The sequence below is a fragment of the Globicephala melas genome, chromosome 19, assembly GCF_963455315.2.
Source record: "Globicephala melas chromosome 19, mGloMel1.2, whole genome shotgun sequence".
Taxonomy (NCBI): domain Eukaryota; kingdom Metazoa; phylum Chordata; class Mammalia; order Artiodactyla; family Delphinidae; genus Globicephala; species Globicephala melas.
Genome location: NC_083332.1, coordinates 52,793,355 through 52,813,743, shown reverse-complemented (window position 1 = coordinate 52,813,743; position 20,389 = coordinate 52,793,355). Strand labels below are relative to the sequence as shown.

General features: G+C 46.5%; 1 protein-coding gene and 1 non-coding gene across 2 annotated transcripts in view; both read right to left on the bottom strand.

The window, feature by feature from the left end:
• Nucleotides 1-20,389, bottom strand: part of VAT1L (vesicle amine transport 1 like) — a 148,909-nt gene that overhangs the window by 76,728 nt on the left and 51,792 nt on the right. The window contains exons 4-5 of the mRNA XM_030863276.2: nt 9,742-9,884; nt 1,505-1,608 (exon numbers count right to left, since the gene is read on the bottom strand). Of these exons, the coding sequence (XP_030719136.1) occupies nt 1,505-1,608; nt 9,742-9,884 (247 nt within the window). The remainder of the gene's footprint in view (nt 1-1,504; nt 1,609-9,741; nt 9,885-20,389) is intronic.
• LOC132594079 (U6 spliceosomal RNA) lies at nt 3,019-3,125 on the bottom strand. Its single transcript, XR_009560192.1, has one exon. It is a non-coding gene; the product is annotated as a U6 spliceosomal RNA (small nuclear RNA).

Genomic DNA, 20,389 nt, shown 5'->3' with positions numbered 1-20,389 from the left:
AAGTCGAGTTAGGAAAGATTCCCTAACATGCTCTTACAGAAAGGAAAAACCCCTTTCTGCGGTTCTGGGTTGGGTGAGGGTTAAGAGATACTATACCCTGGTGGTGCCTTTTCAGCGACTTTTCTGCCTTCCTCCCACAGATTTGGGAGTAAGTTCCTCTCAGAGAACCGTTAAATGAAAAAACAATGTATGTCTTAAACTTAGTTCTTTGGCCTTGGTAAACTAGTAGCCAGTTAATCACTGCTTCTCCTTCTATGGGGTGACTTTTACAGGGTGCAGGCTTCACAGCACTAGGTTTTGATTACTTAGTAGTCAAGTAATTGATGTAATAAATTAGATACTCGTGATATGATCAAGTTGTGTACACCAAAATGACGTCATGGAACTGGGGCAAAAATAGAACCAGTAAATGAATACAGATGGGTAAAATGCTCATCTGTATTTGACTCACGTGTTAGTCATAGCCAATATCCCTACACTGACATTTATAGCTTCTCTTATCAATAGTAATAATTTAAAAACTGCATCCACCGCTAAAGACTTTCAAATACATGGCCACTACTCATAATGCCAGAACACTCCAGCAATGAAAGTTTCTTCCTTCTCTGTCACAGTGATCTGATGATGACAAAATGATGCTTGACTACTTATACCTCTCAGATATCTCTTTTATAAGAGTCTCAGCTAATAGTAGGGAAATGAGTATTTTTTTCTGAGTTATGCAGAACTAAGGCTCAATTTTCTACTCTACTTCCGTGGGACAGAGTGCCAAAAATCTCAAGCATTGGAGAGCTCCAAGATCATTTGGCTTTGGGATGCGACATCTGGCTTCAGATACGCTTTTTTCTTTGCAGAGACTAATGTTTAAATTGTTTTACCTGCCTATGACAAAGAGAAGAAGAGGGGGGAGAGGAGTCTCTGGGGTCTCATTCTGCTGGAGAAAACCCGCTCCCAGATGTCTCTCATGAATCCTCCCAAACCCAAGAGCATATAAGTGAATTAGAGGCAGACATGGGCTCTGTCCATCCAGGGCTCTGTCTTGATTGGGACATACAGGAGTAGTTTAGAGGAGGGAGATTCTGCACCTTGCAACTTCATCTCCAATAGTGAAGATCCTCCCTTTTAAAACCACCACATCCTAGCCACTCTTCTCCATCCTCTTATGGGTGTTTTATTGCTTCATTTTTGTAACTTCCTTTGAAGCTATTAGTATTTTCCACATGTGCCACCTTCTGTGGGTCGAGTCCCATCTGGTCACTACCTTGGCTTGGCCTTGCTTTATTTCTTTTAGAATGAGAAATGCTCATGGGATAATAGGGCAGTAGGCACTTTTATAATTGAGAACAGTAGCAATACTATAGAAAATATTTAAATATTAACACCATCCCCATCTCATTACGCCAGCATATCAACACATCTCATTTTTCAGAGCCCCTTGTAAGCACACGTGCGTTGCGGTGCTGCCTGTCGCCGACCACGTCCCCTGCTTCTGTTTAGCGCTCACCATATAAAATGTAGGTTCCCAGTGGTTTGAGAAGGCTGAGACCTTTTCCAGTGTTGTCCCCACAGAGGCAATCCAAAACAATGTCCACTCCTTCAGCAGAGATTCTAAATGGTGAGAAGACAAAGTAAAATAGTGTAACCTGTCAGGGACCAAACCGTCAACCCCTTTTCCTTCCCCTGTCATACTGTTTACTGCCAGAATCAGGAACAGAGAGAGCTCTGGGAGTAGAAATAAATAGGGCAGAAGCCCGGGAGGGGGATGTATCCTCCTGAGTCCAACTCTGAGAATTTCACAAAGCCGCAGACAGCTAAGAACCTGGCTGGTGGTGCCAGCAGAGAACATCACAGTCAGTCTGACCGCCTTGCTCAACTTCTCTGAGCCTCAGCTTTCTCCTTTGTAAGGTGGAGCTAGCGGGACTTCCCTGGTGGTCCAGTAGGTAAGGCTCCGCACTCCCAATGCAGGGGGCCCGGGTTCGATCCCTGGTCGGGGAACTAGATCCCACATGCCTGCGACAACTAAGAAGTCCTCATGCTGCAACTAAGAAGTCTGCATGCCGCAACTAAGGATCCCGCATGCTGCAACGAAGATCCAGCATGTGCTGCAACTAAGACCTGGAGCAACCAAAAAATAATAAAAATAAATAAATTAAATTAATATTTTTTAAAAGTTAAAAAAAATAAAATAAAGTGGAGCTAGCATGTTTCTTTGTGCTAAGAATGAAGTGAGGTGGCAGATGTGGTGCTTGGCCCATTGCCAGCCACATAATAGTTGCTCCGTAAGTCAATCAACAACTCATATTTGTGGAAATTGGGGTGTGTGCCAGGCTCTGTCCACGGTGCTGAATAGTGAAAACCAGCAAGCTCCCTGTCTTCATGGGGCTTCCGGTCTACCAAGGATTGGCTTTCTTCCCTCTCCACCTCCCTTCTCAGTGAAGCTATAAAGGCACGTTAATTTAACTTGGAAACTTCTATTCGTCCAATCTCCAGGTTCAACCTATAAACATACTCCTAGAGGAAAAGGGTTAAATAAATCCTACAGTGATGGAGGGCTCCAGAGGGAATCCACATTTGTACTCTATTAGGAAGAAGATCCCTTCTTCCATTCATTTATTTATACATTTATTAATTCACTCGCTCATGCACTTAACAAACATCTACTGGGCTTCTTGGGTTAAAAGAGATTATGCAGGAGGGGCAGTAGAACCGGAAGGCTCTGGGGGTTGTAGGGAATATATTCCTGCCTACAGAGTTCCCAGCTCTGGCTGGGCCGTGCTCTGCTCAGACAAGAATGGCCCTTCCTCAGCCTTGTGCCTTTGCAGGGTTACCTTGTCTTAGCACATTGCTCACTTTTTCTACCCCCACCCTCATCCCCCAGCAAAGTTCAGGAGCTGCCACTAACTGAGGTCAACAGCTTTGTCCAGAGCGTCACCAACTAGGAAATTACACATGCGTCTCCTGGGTTCATACACTAAGTCAACTGCTCCATGCCCCTGAGAGCTGAGTCTTTTTTTTTTTTTTAATGTGGAGCGCTTCACGAATTTGTGTGTCATTCTTGCGCACGGGCCATGCTAATCTTCTCTGTATTGTTCCAGTTTTAGTATATGTGCTGCTGAAGGGAGCACCTGAGTCTTGATATGAATGTGCCCTTCAAAAGCCCTCAGGTCTTAACCAAAATCCAGCCCATTACAAAGGCTCTTCCAAAGTGATCAGCTTAGCTTCCCACTCAATAGTGTGCTTATCTCATGGGTGTGTCCGTTCAAGTCCCATCTGTAAATTCATAACCAGGGAGTTAGGCCAGTGGATCTCGAACCTGCATGGGTGTCAGAATCTCCTGGAGGGCTCATTAAGGTACAACTGCGATTTGCCCTCCCTCTCCCTCTGCTCCTAGCTCTGATGTACTTGGTGTGGGGTGGGGCCCAAGGATCTGCATTTCTAAGAAGTTACCAGATGTTGATGCTGCTGATTCCAGCTCCACACTTTGGAAACCAGTTACTCAGAGGTCGAGGCAGCCTTGTTTTTCTTTTAGTAGTAATTAATTTGTTCCTTACATATTTGGCACTGGCACCGCACTAGGCACAGGGGGTATCATGGTGAGCCCACACAGATTTGATTTCTCCCCTTTTAGAGGTTACATTAGGCAGACATCAATCAATAGTTAAACAAATAAAAATTAAATTGAAAGTGAATGGGGTCTAGTGTCACAAAGGTACTATGAAGCTGTTCAAATTGAGAGTTTGCCCAGTCAGGGCTGCCAGAGAAGATGTCCCTGGGGAAGTGATGAGTGGCAGTTGGAGGAGGTAGGTAGGGAAAGAGTGGTGGGAACAGTGTTCCAGGCGGAGGGAACAGCATGTGCAAAAGCCCCATCCGGGAGGAGCCTGGTAGGCAGGAAGACTGCAGTAAAGAAGATGCGAGGGAGCTTGCTGCACGATGAGGCTGGAGAGGCAGGCGGGAGGTCTGAGTACACACTCTGAGGGGGCTCTGGGCTGGGCTGCAGACCCACTGATCAGCTCCCCACCTTGCATCGTAGGCCGGGTAGCTATGCAGCTGTTTTTCTCACTTTGACCAGACCCATTTTTGCCAAGTTTGCTCCCTCCTGTGGAAGTGAGATCCTGCTCTGCTTCTCCTAGACAGCCCGCCTGGGCCATCAAGTCCTCCCCATGAACTTCATTTCCCTGACATCTCTCCCCTTGCCCGAAGGATGCTGCGCATGCGTAGGGGCAGCCTCCCATATGTGAGGCTGTGCACGCCTTCCAGGGTACCCCCGATGGACCCGCCCGTCGCTTCTCCTCACTTTGTGCCAGATGCTCCTCATATCCGTAGTCTGCTTGTGGGTCCACGTTCTCTCCTCTGCCAATCACATCTCCTTGCGCTAGCTGCCCCGCCTCGGCCTGTTCCTCTCTCCTGTGGACTATGGTTCTGCAGAAATGCAGGGCACGCCCACAGCAATGGGTGACCATGAACTCTGCGCACTTCCCCATCCTCACCTCCCACTAACCACGCCAGACAGTCAGACCTTCTAGCTGTTCCTAAAGTCCCACATTCAGGAGCACCTACTGTGTGCCAGGCACAGCGCTGAGCCTTCCTAAGTCTCATCTCATGACACCTCATGCCAACCCTGAGACTCAGGGCCTTTGTTATGCCCATTTGATGGATGAGGAAACTGAGGCTTAGTGGGGTCAGGTGACTGCGGGAAATGGGCGGACGCTGGTTTGATCCATCACATCCAGAAACTAAGTGAGGGCCCCAGAGATGGAGTAGGGTTTTATAGGGTGGGCTGTGGCCAGCCCAGGGGTGACCACCACTGCCACTTCTAGCTCCCAGCGAGGGCTGAGCAAAGCTGGGGGTTGCTCTACTGGGCTTTACACTGGAAGGAGATACTGCAGGTCTCCTGCATATCCAGGCCACCTGCTCCTCCCACATCTCTCTTGGCATTTCTATAGCTGAATCGGGCAAGACAGGGTTTGGCCATGCACAGGGGTCAAATAAGCCACAAATTCACTCCCCGTTGCTGTCACTGCATCCTTTAGGAGGTCAGTGGTGAACTGGGGGCCAAGAGCGGGGGAGGAGATGGATTCTGTGGAAGAGAAGCTGGGTAGAGGCAGGTGTCACTCCCAGGGCCCTGAGGGTGAGGACACCCTGCTGTAGAAGTCAAACCTTTAAGCAGACATTGCTCCCTTAGAGGCCAGCACTGTCCCTTCAGGTGAGAGCTGCAGAATTGAAAAGCGCTCCATCCCCTGTTCAGTTCTTCTAAGCCCAATCAGTGGATCAGACTGAACTGGATAGTGGGTCTACTTAAATTGCTCCAGGCCCCGCAAGTAAGCTAGGGTCAGGTCCTCCCTTGGTCATCCTTACACTGAAAAGCACCTTAGCAGCATCTTTTTTCTTGCGGTATGCGGGCCTCTCACTGTTGTGGCCTCTCCCGTTGCAGAGCACAGGCTCCGGACGCACAGGCTCAGCGGCCATGGCTCATGGGCCCAGCCGCTCCGCGGCATGTGGGATCTTCCCAGACCAGGGCACGAACCCGCGTCCCCTGCATCGGCAGGCGGACTCTCAACCACTGCGCCACCAGGAAAGCCCCTTAGCAGCGTCTTTTAATGGCATAATCATGAATATCACAAGCAGAGCAGGTAGCCCATCAGAGGCACAGAGGACATCCTCATTTCTTAGCTCACCCCCGCTCCCCAATTTCTGGGAGTGTCTGCCTTGCCTGCATTTGTGTAGTCGTAATTACATAAAAGCAGAGAGGGTAAGGGCAGAGGGTTAAAGGCAACAGTTCCTATTCTGCTTTCTCCCTCTGTCGTAAATCTCTGCAGACTTAAACAGCAAACAGAAATAGCCGCAGCTCAGAGATTCTCTGGGCCAAATTCAGCATCAAGATATTTTGGGATTGCTGATCCGAGACTTTCCTATCTGTCCTTCCTTGGTCCCCAACCCCTCGCTCCTTTATTGAGAATACTGCCTCTTTGCTTCCCATCCACTCGGATCAGTGGAGAATTTCTCTTGAGTGGTGGTAGTTGCAATAGAGCCGTTACTGGGTAAGCAGCCCTTCAACTTTGTCGAGAAATTAATTCCCCTTTACTGTAACTTTCATTTCCAGTTGGGTCCTTGGCTCTCCACACAATTCTTCTCGTTCAGACTTCCCTTTCTCTGAGAACTCATCTGTGCCTTAGCTTTAACCATCACCTCCAAGCTCATGACAGAGGGATGAGGTGATGTCAGAGTGCCCAGCACTGTGCCTGGCGCACAGTAGGCTGCTTAGTAAAAGTTTACTATTGACGGTTCCCACGTGCACGTAGTACCACTTCTAGGAATCCTTTCTTGATCGCTTTCTGTCTGTTCTCTCCTGGTGGCTAGACTCTTGTTAATTTCCACTAGGTCTCAGTTTCTTTATATAAGATAAGGAATTTTCATCTTTCAGGATGCACCTACAATGCTCACTGAAATGCTCAGCAGAGTGGGAGGAGACAGACAAAGCCTGGTGCCCCCCTCGCCTTGCCTGGGACTCGCTCCCTACCTCTCTGTACCGACTAAAAGAGTTCCCACTCTTCAAGCACCTCCTTGGGGCTGTCCACCTTGGCGTGCTCTCTGGTCTTTCTTCCCTCTTTATTTATTTTTTTATTTTTTTTTTTTGCGGTACGCGGGCCTCTCACTGTTGTGGCCTCTCCCGTTGCGGAGCACAGGCTCCGGACGCGCAGGCTCAGCGGCCATGGCTCACGGGCCCAGCCGCTCCGCGGCACGCGGGATCCTCCCGGACCGGGGCACGAACCCTTGCCCCCTGCATCAGCAGGCGGACTCTCAACCACTGCGCCACCAGGGAAGCCCCCCTCTTTATTTTTAAAGCCCTTACAGTCAGATGCACACAATTCAAGGCTTCTAACTCTTCCACTTGGTTTCAAGCGTCCTCTTCTCTCTCCTCCGGAACAGAGAAGGGGGAAGTGACATAAAGGTTATGTCTGTATTATATATATTTTTCCCCCTATTCCCTTTATAATGCCTGGCTCTAGGATGCAAACATATTCAAAAGAAGCTTACTGAGTGACTGGTTGATAAAAGAATTTTCGTCCCAAGAAATTTTATGTTATTATTTTTTCTAGTTGATTACACACAACACAGTGTGTTGTGTTACACAGTGTGTTGCACAGTGTAACGAACAATATCCATGATCAGAAAAGGAAGACAGATCACTCAGCATTCCACTCCTGTTGCATCTCAGTGGGTGGATTTTTCTTCCCCCTTCATTTCATGCCCTCACGCGCCAAGAATTTATACAAAGCTGTGATCACAGTGTAGCTGGAATTTGGCATTCTGCTTTTTTTCCACTCAATATGCTACCACAGGTATTTTTTTCATTTTCTGACAGAGTCTCCATAATTACCATTTTTTAAGGGGCTGCATAATACTCTAGTGTGTGGGTGTAGTGTAATCTACCGAACCGTTTCCCTTCTGTTGATAGTGGGGGCTGGTTCTGAATTTTCGCTTTTACAGACAATGCTGTAATTCACCCTGTCGTCATGTCCTGAGCACCTAACAATGAAGCAGGAGCAGTGCTTAGGTCTGCAGCAAGCAGGGTGGACCCGTGACTTTCATTTTCTTTCGGATTATATCCTGAGCGTAGGATTCGTGGGACAGAGAGTACAAACGTATTTGCAGCTTCCCAGTCATTTTTAGGCTAATCCCAGAATCTCTACTTAAAAATGTAAGGAAGGAACTGTTGGAGGTCACGTGTGCAGGAAGGTGGTGGGCAGGTGGGTCTCAGATGCTTCTGCTCTTCCGACATCAGAAGAAGTCACTGAATCTGGAGCTAAAGGCAGCAGGTCAAGGACACTGAGGGGATGGGGGATGGTGGAGCTACCTGGGACGTGGGGATAGCAGAGGCTCCCTGCTTATGGCCTCTGTCCCTTATTCAGAAGAGCCGCCACCTCCCGACCCTCCTCTCCACTACCGCACACATCCTCTGACCACAGCCTCCAGCTGCACTAGTCTCCTTTCACATTCTTGAATTGACCAAGTCTTTCCTGACCCCGGGCCTTAGCACATGCCATTCTCCTTGGTCAGAAATGCTCTTCCTTTGGCCAAATTCTCAGCCCTCAGTCCTCAGCCCAAATCTCACTTGCTGATGGACGACATGTCTGATTTCCCCACTTGCCTATGTTTATTTCACTAGCACCTTGCATTTTTCCACCAAAGCACATATCAGAAGTAGAAATCAATGAATTTTTAAAATATCTCTTGTCCCTTCTTCCCAACGAGGCTCCAGGCTCCATGCAGACAGTGATTCTCAGGTGGTTTCTGCTGGATCTCCTGCCCTAGCAGAGTACCTGCTAGGTACTCAGTATTTATTAAGCAGGTCAGTGCAGGAACAGAGGAAAGGATGCTTGAAGAAATATCTCTTAAGAGGGTGAAAGGAAAGGTGGCTGAAGGGAAGTGGTAGTTCATTTTCCAGACCACAGCTTGGAAGATGCAAGTTAAAGGAAGGAAGTTTATAAAAGTAGGCAAAGATGCATTCTGGAAGTCTTTACAAACTACTGTGCATAAAATAGATAAGCAACAAGGATTTACTGTATAGCACAGGGAACTCTCTTCAATATCTTATAATAACTTATAATGGAAAATAATCTGAAATATATATGTATGTATATATGTATGTATAACATACCTATACCTGAAACTAACACACTATTGTAAATCACCTATACTTAAAAAAAAAATGCCTGCAACCTCTGGACATCTGAGAAACGGGTGGTAAATTTCCAGTATCTAGCTTTAAAGCTTCCTTTTCACATCACATGGGAAATACTGGGGCAACCTTAAATGACACGCAAATCTTGACACTCAAAATTTCTGTTTAAATTTGAGAATTCAGACTGTCAGAAGACTCTCCTTTCCGAAAAACGTCCCAAGTTTCACCTAATCCGGTCTAAATCTATCACTTCAAACAACCAGATCTCCCATCCTCCAACCCTTCAATTTTTCATCTTAATCAGTGATTTGGAGGAAATTGTTTCTTTGTTATGATGCTATGCTAGCCGGACAACTTAATTCCTTTGTACCTTCTGATTTTGTGCTGGAGAATGAAAATACAGAACCATGGCTCTGGGACATCTCTGAATCCCCCCAGGAGCTGTGAGTGGAGCAGAGCCTGGGAACCAGCAGGCGTGAGACACACACATCACCTGAAAGCATGGCGGCAGCTGGGTGTTCCATCTGATTTCCTGTGTTGACATGCACAGGGCCGTAAGGATCATAGGTGGAATATGGATCACGTTATAAAGCAACGTCTCCCCTGGGGAGACCACAACAGCCAGCAGATGGATGTCCCCTCCCATTCATTCTCTGTGAAGCACCAGTGACTCTTCCAAACCCAGATCTGATCATGTCACCACCTTGGTCCTTTGGTGGCTCTCAGTCACACCCAGGTTGGAGTCCACACTCCCTGGGGCTGTTACATGAACGAATGAGAAGTAAACTTCTCTGTGTTACGGTAGTGTTATAGGAGCTCTCACAATTTAGCTTTGTAACTTGACTGCTCTGTTCCTCAGGTTTATCGTCTCCAAAATGGGGATAATAATAAGGTTGTTGAGAGGATTAGATGAGTGGATACATGAGAAGTAGCACAGGACTAGTAATATATATGTTTACAGTTATGATTGCTATTAGCCCTCCTCTAAATGAATGCTCCTGTTCCTTAAGAGAGAAGTGCAAGGACCATCCTGGTGCTCTTTATAGCAAACGTCTTACCTTTTCACTTCCTGCACGTAGTCTGCGTTTCTGTCAAAGAGATGAGTCACGGAATCTTTGATGGCTTCATGCTTGAAAGTAGAAGCTGTTCCAAAGACAGTCACATTGGGGACAGTGGAGCACAGCTGAGCCACAGCTTGGCCCTGGGAGTGAAATACAACAGACAAGTCACACAAGAGAGCTACCATCCAGCAGCTAGTCTCACTGGGTGGGGAGCAGGATTTCTCAGCCTTGCCGCTGCTGACCTTTTTGGGCTGGATTAGCCTTTGTTGCGGGGGGGGTTGAACTGTGCATTGTGAGATGTTTAGCAGCGTCCCTGGCCTCTACCTACTAGGTACCAGCAGCAAGCCCCCAGTTGTGACAGCCAACAATGTCTCCAGACATTTCAAAATGTCCCCTGGGGACGAAATTTCCCTTGGTTGAGAACCACTGGTGCAGAGGAAGGTGAGCCAGCAAAACCCCAGAACCAAGACATAACAACTGTTATTTAACCATATCGACCCTCAGGCTCTCCGTTTATAAATCAGCACTAATACTTACTACCTGCTCCCTAGGATCTTGGAGGATGTCTTAGTTTGGATTTCCCAGAAGCAGATTCTGAGGCAAGGATTTGAGAGTAAGTCCTTTATCTGGAATAGGATCGCAGGAAATACCAGCGGAGAAGGCAGCCAATAAAGGGTGTGTTTATCAAGTCAGTATCCACCACACTAACTGGAACTCAATCCCCCTGAGGAACTCCATGAGCAAGTGTAGAATACGCCCGGACATATCCAAACCAAGTAGTGAGGAAGCTGGAGTATTTATCCACCAAATTTCTGTCTGATACCGGTTGAGGGTTGCTTCTGCAGCAGTGACTCTTAGGCACGTCTTTGCCCTCAGAGGCCAAACATGCTTCCACAGCCAGTCAGGAGCCCTAAGTAAGCAACCTTCAACACGTTGAGTGCAGAAAAGGTATGGAGTGGCTGACAGCATCTGCTACAGGGGGCGTTAAATGAGGCAACAAGTAACATAGGTCCAGCACCTGGCACAAAACACGACACTTAATAGGTAATCAGTCTTAATCATCTGTACCCCTTATTGGCTTATTACACCCAGGGCTGAGATGTCCAGGTGTGTAAAGAAAATGCCATTGCATGAGGTTTAAATCTCGAATGGTCCAAGAGAAATCACAGATGTAGTTAGGAATGGTTGATCTTCCCATATCCTTTTTCAATATCGTTAGAAGTTTAAGTCATTGGACAAAATACTGTGATCGTGTGCATTCAGAAACCTTCCAGTAAAACCCAATTTGCTGCTAATTAAGATGCGTCCTAAAACCAAGTCCTGTCTCTCTGCAGTGTTCCATCTACCATCTTAAGAAGGCAGAAATTATTAAGGAGGGAAATTATTCTACCAAAGGCATCTGTGATATGAATTACAGCCTCTCACTTTATTTACGTGTCTTCATGTTGGCAGACTCAATCAGGTTGGAAGGTCAATTTGTGGAAACGTGATTTTTCCCGACATTTGCTATTAGAGGCAATATCGAGAGAATCAGAGAATGTCAGAGTTGCAAGATCATCCAATTACCCCCTCCTTATTGTTTTATAGACCAGGGAGAGGGGACTCTGAAAGGTTAAGGTAACCCAATTCTTCAGAGGCAGACCTGAGATTCAAAGCAAGGTCTCCTGACTTCCAGCTACTGCCATTTTCTATTATGCCATGCGTGCTGTCTACTTATTTTGGCATTTAAAGCTAAGCAGACTTTTAAGTTGCTGCCTAAAATAGACACATTACTGACACACTCACTTGGAGGTCAATATTTCAGAACATGGGCGTGAACCTGAGACTCCAGACAGGCTATAGTTCTCTGTTCTAAGAAGAGCTTTGGTATTTGGTTAAATTTTTTATCCCCTGATTTTGAAGAACAAAAAAAGGGACTCTCCTTCCTAGTGAGTGTAAATATCATCAACCACCATGACGATCCTCAAAAATTCGACAGGGCTTGAGCTAACCTTGTTAGTTCTGGCGTGGGAGCTTGGAACTGGTTCTCATAGCCATGTGGCCCCTCCTCTGTCCTTAAGCAAACCTGACGTTTATCCACTCAACTCCTTTTCAAATTCCTACTATGTGCTACCTCATCACACTGTGCTGTAGATGCTGGAGCAGCAGAGATGCCTGATACATCTTAATCTCTATCTCTAGTCCCACCGAGTCCCAGACTTGTGTACTGAAATACCATTTTGGCATCTGTCTTCACCTGGCTCTCCAGAAACCACACATCAAATTCAGCTCATCCAAAACATAACTCATGGCTATCTCCAAGTGAGTTACTCCTCATATTAGCTTGCTAGGGCTGCCAGAACAAAGTACCGCAAACTGGGCAGCTTAAAAAACAGAACTTTATTGTTTCACAGTTCTGGAGGCTAGAGGTCTGAAATCAAGGTATCAGCAGGGTTGGCTCCTTCTAATGGCTGTGAGGGAGGGATCTGATCCAGGCATCCCTCCCTGGCTTGTAGGTGGTGGTGTTCTCCCTAGGTCTCTTCGCATTGGTCTTTCCTCTATGCCAGTCTGCGTCCACATTTCCCATTCTTGTAAGGACACCAGTTATATTGGATTAGCACTCACCCTCATGACCTCATTTAACTTGACCTCTGTGAAGACCCTACCTCCAAATAAGGGCCTGTTTTGAGGTGCTGGGGTTTAGGATTTCAACTTATGAATTGGATGGGGGTGGGGGGACACAATTCAACCCATAACACTCCTCTCACTGCATTTGCTGCCTCGGTGGATGGAACTGCACCACTCACTCATCGCTAAAGCCAGGAATCTGGGGGTCATCCTGGACCCCTCTTCCTCCCTCTTCCCACATCCAATTAGCACCTTTGTTGTTTCCACTCAACATCTCTTGGGACTGTCACTTCCTCCCCTGGATTACGACAACACCTTTCTAACCGGCCTGGCTGTTTCCGCGTGCACTTCAGAGTGATTTTTCTTAAACACAACACTGAGCGTTTCGTTATTTGTTTCAAAGCTTCCCAGTGCCTGTCATGGCCTTCAGAATGAAATGCACACCCTTTACTTGACGGCACAAGGCCAGCCCTCTGGGATCTGACCCAGTCTACCTCACTAACATGATTGCCCTCCACTTTTCCAATATCCACTCCCTAACACACAGACGTGAGTCATCACTGACATTGGTCATGACTCTCATCCCATAGCGTTCTCAGAATGAGCCTTCAACCTTATTTTACTGAGGAAGGAGCTGAGGTTTACGGAGGTTAGGGACCTGGGTCAAGGTCATTAGGGTACGATGTGGTAGACCTTGATGTGCTGTACTCACCAGCTGAGTGACCTTGAGGAAAGTATCAGCTCCTCTGACCACTTGTCTTAATATGCATTATACACAATACTATATGAACACGAAGATTGTTGTGGGATTATATGACATTATGCATCCACGGGCTTGGAATAGTGAATGTTTAATAAACACTTGCTATCATTGCTACTGGGACTCCTGTTACATTTTTCTTCACATTATTATGGCGATATCAGCCGTGGAAGCATGTCCACTGCCTACTCTCCAGAACATCTCATGCTGTTTTGCAGCAGTGCTGGTTTTCCCACACACCTTCCCCTTCCTGTCATGGCCTGGCCTTCCAGTGTCTTCTGCAGATCACAGCCACTCCCCCTGAGGCATATCGTCTTCTAGAAATCTTTCCCAGCATCCCAGGCAGAGTCTCTTGCCTCTTGTTGTGCCACCATTGACCTTCCTCCAGGACAGTGGCCACCGCGGCCTGCGGGGGCTGCTCCCTGACCCGTCTGTGAGCTCCAGGGGGTCAGAGACGGTGCCGCACGTGGCTCCAGACCCCAGTGCGGAGGGCAGAGTCTGGCACGGAGCAGATGTTTGGTAAACCTTGTTGAACAGATGGGTGAGAAACGAGAGGGGTTTGGTGTAATGGGGAAGCCCCTCGTCATTTCGCAGATTTCTACGTTCTTTAGCTTTGCAGAGTGGGAATAAAGCATAGGTTTAATGAGCATATCTAGTCTCTGGCCCAAGCAGAATTTTACCATTTCCGTTTTAAGGAGAAAGATACATGTGGTAGTAAAATGAAATGATATAAGTAACTGGGTTACTTACATATTTAAATTATTATGTAATATATATGAACATTATATGTGATATATAATACATAAATGTATTATATATTATAATTATAGTTGGCCCTCCGTATGCATGGATTCTGCATCCGTGGAGTCAACCAACCATGGTTCGAAAATAGTCAGGAAAAAAAAAATTCCAGAAAGTTCCCTAAAGCAAAACTTTAATTTGCCACATGCTGGCAACTATTTATGTAGAATTTACATTGTATTAGGTATTATAAGTGATCTTGAGATGATTTAAAGTACACGGGAGGATGTGCGTAGGTTGTATGCAAATACTACACCACGGACTTGAGCGTCCTTGGATTTTGGTATCTGTGGGGGGAAGGGGGTGGTCTTGGGCACTACCACCCTGTGGGTACCGAGGGACAACTGTGTATATAATTAGAACAATTATGTATATATAATTAGAGTAACCTGTGATATGCATTATATGTATATATGTACAGTTAGTATTATATATGCATATATAATAATACCTAGCATATAGCATTCCATTCGCACTATATAATTAGTATAATAATAAATTAATATTATTATATGTGCATATGTAATATACATGCACATATAACTAGCATAATATACAAGTAGTATATGTAATATTATATTATAATTCGTATTATTGTATAAATAATGATGGGTAGTAAACACGAGTTCAGCACATATCTATTTACAGCATCCCTACCGCCTCTTTTAGTTCTTAAATAATTCACTCAGGCAGTGAGAGGCCCTTGCAAGATCCTCAGTGATTTCTAAAGTGAATAATGCTCAGCATTCTGTATTTAAGCAGAGAAGTGCTGTCCCTCACGTTTATAGAAAATCTGTACCCTCCGTCCTCCAAGTCCCAAGGTGAATGTAAGATCAGCATCTAAGTTAGCCTCATTTCTCCCACGTGCCTAGCAAATAGCATGGACTCAGTAAATACTTGTGGAAGAAGGAGTGAATTTTCAATAAAAAGGATTCTGCAATTTACCTGCAGACCCAGAACATAAAATGAACAAGACAATCCAGTCTCCCAGCAACAGCAGTAAATGGAGATGTGCATGTATTTGTTTTTTGTTTGTTTGTTTGTTTTTTGCGGTACGCGGGCCTCTCACTGTTGTGGCCTCTCCCGTTGCAGAGCGCAGGCTCCGGATGCGCAGGCTCAGCGGCCATGGCTCACGGGCCTAGCCGCTCCGCGGCATGTGAGATCTTCCCGGACCGGGGCACGAACCCGTGTCCCCTGCATCGGCAGGCAGACTCTCAACCACTGCACCACCAGGGAAGCCCTACTTGTTTTTAACTGATTTTCCCTTCCCTCTGTAGAATGTAAGAGCTCGGCAGCAAGGCTCTCCCTCCCTTCCCTGCATCTAGCAGTGTGGCAGTAACAGCATCTGTGGTTCCTGCCTCTCACCGTGTGCCAGGTACTGGGTGAAAGTGCTTCCTTACACCCTTAGACCACTTTTGGAATACATTTTTTTTGTTTCCCTTTTATACCTGAAAATGGGGATTCAGAGAGGGAAAGGAACCTGTCCAAGGTTATGTAGCTTGTAAGTGATAAATCTGGGGTCAGACCAGCTGTCCCTGACTCCACGGCCACTCTGCTATTAGTCTTTTTGTCCATCCCACTAAGCACTCAAGTTGCTGACATGGAAATCTTAGAGAAAACCATGGGTCCTTGACATCAATATGGAAGGCTTCATCTATCCACTCCAGATAGCTTTGTCTCAGTTTAGATGGGTGAACAAATTTCAACCAACTCAGTCCTAATTCCAGGGCTGTTGGGGTCCCCTCAAGCAGAGCACAGACAGTAGGAAATGCAGGGCCAATAGTTAGAAGGGAGTTGTTTGGGGGTCCCTGAAATTTGACTCTTATCAATAGACTGGCAGTTCAAAGCAAGATCCTATTCCAGAAAAGCTGGGCACAGTAGACAAACAATTAGAGGAGCAGATACATTTATATAAAAGACTTAGTACACTGTCTGGTACATACTCAGTACTCATTAACTGGCAGCTTATAACACGACTGCTCTGGAATTAGGACTGAGACTGGTCGAAATTCTGGTTACCCACTAAGTGGGAATTCAGGATAGATGCTCCTATCAGGGCACTGAGATTCAGGCTTCAGCCATCAGAGACTCAAGTAAACAGGAGACAAAGAAAGGATGGCTTAAAAGGGCCTCTATGGGACTTCCCTGGTGGTCCAGCGGTTGGGACTCCGTGTTCCCAATGCAGGGGCCTGGGTTCCATCCCTGGTCAGGGAACTAGATCCTGCATGCATGCCACAACTAAGATCCCACGTGCCGCATCTAAGACCCAGAGCAGCCAAATAAATAAATAAATATTAAAAAAAAAAAGGACCTCTATGATACAGATATTCTCTACCTCCTCAGCCTTGTTTGTCATCATATACCAGAACTCTAGCTTTGGAAGGACTGAGCATATGGAAAAATGCTTAGTCCTTCCTAAATGCCACCCCCTCTCACCACAGGACATTGGCACACATGCAGGTTTCACAGCCTGCAGCCCTCTCCCTTGTCTTTTCTCCTGGTTGATTCCTAGTCATCCTTATCATCTCAGTCTCTCTGTCACTTCATTGTCATTCATTCCATCATTATAGGGCTATTTCATGACTGCCGCAAATAGATTAGACACTATGAGAGGTCCTGGAAAGATAAAGGTGAACAAGTTATAGACAGTCCCTATCATTTTGGAGCTTGCATTCCCCTAGAGGCAACAGATATTTAGAAAATAAATATACTATTAAAAGTACAGTCATACACCTAAACCAATAGGGTGAGAATGCCAATTCCAACCACTGAACCACTGGGATAAAACCCCATTGGTGCGCTGCAGTCTTGCAAATATGCAGAAAATAAGGGGCATGCACTCAAGTGCATGTGGACGATGTGTTGGGGAGAGGGACTAGATGCAACGGGAACTTGAACTTGATGATCCCCGTGGTCGCTCCAGTTGCACGATTTCTAGGTCACACGGGCTGGTTCTTAGCTGGTCTAAAGAAAATCTATTTGAAAAGCCTCCCAAAGAGAATGAGAGTTTACACATTTCCCTACATTTACTGAAAAATGGAATTTTCGATTGAGAACTTGACCATTTCCGAAATCACTTATAAAAAAAATTAGGTTTACCTCTCCCAAGAGCTGTTTTCACATTTAAACGGCTCCTAGAAACCACAAACCATTCTAGCAGTCAAAGAATGTAAGAGAATGAGCTTGGGGATATCTAGAGAAGACGCCTGGAGGAAATGGTGAGGTCAGGTTGTTTTCCTCCAAAGAACTGTCAGTTTACTTTTTCATCTTCATCAAGGCAGAGAGGCCCTTGGACTAGGAGAGCTAAATGAATGTTATCACAAAATCTAGTACATTGGCTACCTGAGCCCTCCGTATGCCTTTCTTATGACAATACAAACTCCCACGCTGGGATTCAGACACAGGTTTAGAAATTTTTCTTTTTCCCCAGATCAGTGCTGTCATTTGCCTGCTCAACAATTCAGTTGACTCAATTGTTGTAAGAGGGGGAAGTTCACATGCCACTGTGTGGGCCGATCCACGTGACCCGCCACCAAAGGCATCAAAGAACATTCCATGTTTTCCTCTAGCACACTCTCAGAATCAGTCAGCGCCTCTTTTTCTTTATCTCGTTTGTCGCTGCAAAACTCTTGAACCACGCATGACGCTCTGTGTAACATGCATGTGCGGAGACTCTCAACAGTGAGAAGCTTCAGGGGACGGTGACTGAGGGAGGAGAGAGAGAAGGAGGAAAAAAGTGAAGATTGATTGAGACTGGCATTCTTCAATTGCTCAAGGTGTAAGTGTGGATTTTTTTTTTTAATCCAAAAAAGCCATAGACACATTTTTTGGGAAGCCTTGGCAGATAATATCTTCCATTGATTGATTTTATCTATTATACAGCTCAGTGCTTCTCCATATGAGCTGCCAGCACCAGCAGCGTCACCTCCTCTGGAGACCTGTTAGACATGCAGGTTCTCAGGCCCCACCCCAGACCTGAAGAATCAGAACCTCTGGGGGTGGAGCCCGGTACTCGGAGTTCAAGCCTTCCAGCAGACCCTGATGCAGCTCAAGCTGAGAAACCACTGATGTAGTTCATCCTTCATGGCGCCACTCCACTCCCCGCGATGCAGAGGCTGAGGACCCTGGGATGCTCAGACTCTCTTAATATCACATGTTTTATTTCAAACCAGGGTGGGGTCTGGTTATTAGTATATATTTTATAAGCTCCCTGGGTAATTCAAACGTGCAGCCTCTGCTGAGAGCCAGCGCTCTAAAAATTTCCTTCTTCTAATTTGGTCAGTTATGGCCTTGACCATAATCCACTTCCTCCTTTCTGAGTCGAGGTTGACATCAGAGCCTATGGGTTTAGTACGTGGGATCCCGTAGGTGAGGGTATGACTAACAGTCTTCTGTGAATCAGAGATGCAGGAAGAGAAAATAATCCCCCACCCTTGATAGCAGGATCGGAAGCTCTGGATGCCTGGAGACATTCAGCCTCCCTGCTCCCAGGGCCTCGGCGAGGCTGCGGAACACCCAGGTTTCCCAGCCATTCTCAGCTCTGCCCACCAGTTGTCTGCAAGGTGAATATTTAAACTTTTCCTCTGCTCAGGCTGCACCAAGCTCACTGCAGAGGCTCTCAGGTGAGAAGCGGTAGGGCTAGGTGGTGAAGAGTATAGATTTATTTATCCAATGTCATCTGCACAGAACTTCCTGTGTGCTGGGCAGGGTTCTCCACGCTCTGCAAATACCAGCTCATTCGATCTGCATCCCGACCTCCATGAAGAGGGTGCTCTTTCATCCTTGTTTTCCAGAAGAATGAACTGAGGCACAGAGAAGTTATGTAACCGCCCAAAGTCATACAGCAACAACAGAAACTAGATTTGAAACAACATCCCCTGGCTCTAGGGTCCACAATCTTAACCACTGCCTCAAGCTGCAGAACAGTAGAGGGTCTGGAGACTAAGAGAACAGACGGAAGGGGAACCATCTCTTACTGGCCAGTTGCTCTTCGTCAAGCACTGTGCCAGACACCTTACATATATCTCATTTTATCCTGCCAACATCATACTCCCATCATGAAGACAGGCTCAGAAATGAAGGCTCAGAAAGATCAAGGTTATCCTGCTGGTCATTGGAAACCGAGGCTCAGAAAAGCTAAGTACTAGCAGTGGGAACTGATGGGATTTAAACCCGAGTCTCCTTGTCACTAAGCCCAAGTTCTCTGTTCTGACATCAAAACAATTAAATAGAAATGAGACCCATCCGAGGTTGTAGAGCAAGCTACAGCTCTCAGATGCCAGACCACTTACTGCCACGTAAGCTGGCTGAGTGGCAGATTCTTCTTCTCTAAGTCAGGGATGGTAACATCTACTCCACAAGGTCAAATGTGTGTCAAAGGAGGTAACACATGTGATGTGATTCACCAGAGACTCAGAGCAGGTGCTCAATAAGCAGGCTTCCAAGGCCACCTCTTCCAGGAAGCTTTCCTGGATATCCCCAGAGGAGTTAATATCTCCTGCTTTGCCCTAAAACTCACACATATCATTTCTCAACCATCTTTCACACCGTGCTGGGGTTCTTCTTCTCTCCTCTCTCCTCTTCCCTCCTCTTCCCTCCTCTTCCTCCTTCTCCATCTCTCTCTCCTCCTTTTTAAAAATCTCTTTCTTTTGTGTCTCCCACTAGCCTGTCAGCTCCTTAAGGGGAGGACCACATCTTATTTGCCTTTATCCACAGCAGTGGGTCCCCCTACGTAGGTCTCAGTAGCTATGTGTTGAATGGATGAAGTAGCAGAAATGACAGAAGTTTGATGAGCAAAGAGCCAGGTAGTCAAAGAGGACTCACAGTGTCAGAGGGCGACTGAGGGCTGGGACTGGGTATATGTGCCCTTTCTAGAAGGGGAGGCTTGGAAGGAAGGTCCAGCAGCTTCTTTGCTTTATCCCTTGCTTGGATGCAGACAAGGTCTGCTCCACATTCCTTGGGCAGTTACAACGTTACATCAATGATGGGGAGGGGACGGGAAATGTATGTGCTCACCAAGAGTAAGTATTTTCTTGTTTTTCCCTTCCACTATAGACACGGAGCGGGGAGAAGGGTCAGATGTGGGTAATAACTAAGGGAAGAATATAGAAAGAATGTTGGGATGAATCAGGTTTGGGCATAGAAATATATTTCTCAAAGAGCCCCCAGAGACTAATTACAGTTAGATGTTGGTACTGGGTCCTCCTAAGGCAGTTTGCAGGCGCTCCCAAGCTGGGCTGGGGTGGGCGTCTGCCCTGCTTTTGCCCCTCCCACCCATGCAACCTATTGGCAGAGTCCTGCTTCCAAGAATCTGGCCACCTGGGGGGACAGAGGGACATGTTCATGAAGGGATTTGGTCAGAACGAGTCCCACGGCCCATCATGAGCCCAGCTCCCCACTTGGTGCCTAAAACACTTGGTCTCAGCACAGCTGGGTTTCATAAGGACAGGTCATCACCGAGCACGACAGGCAGCTTTG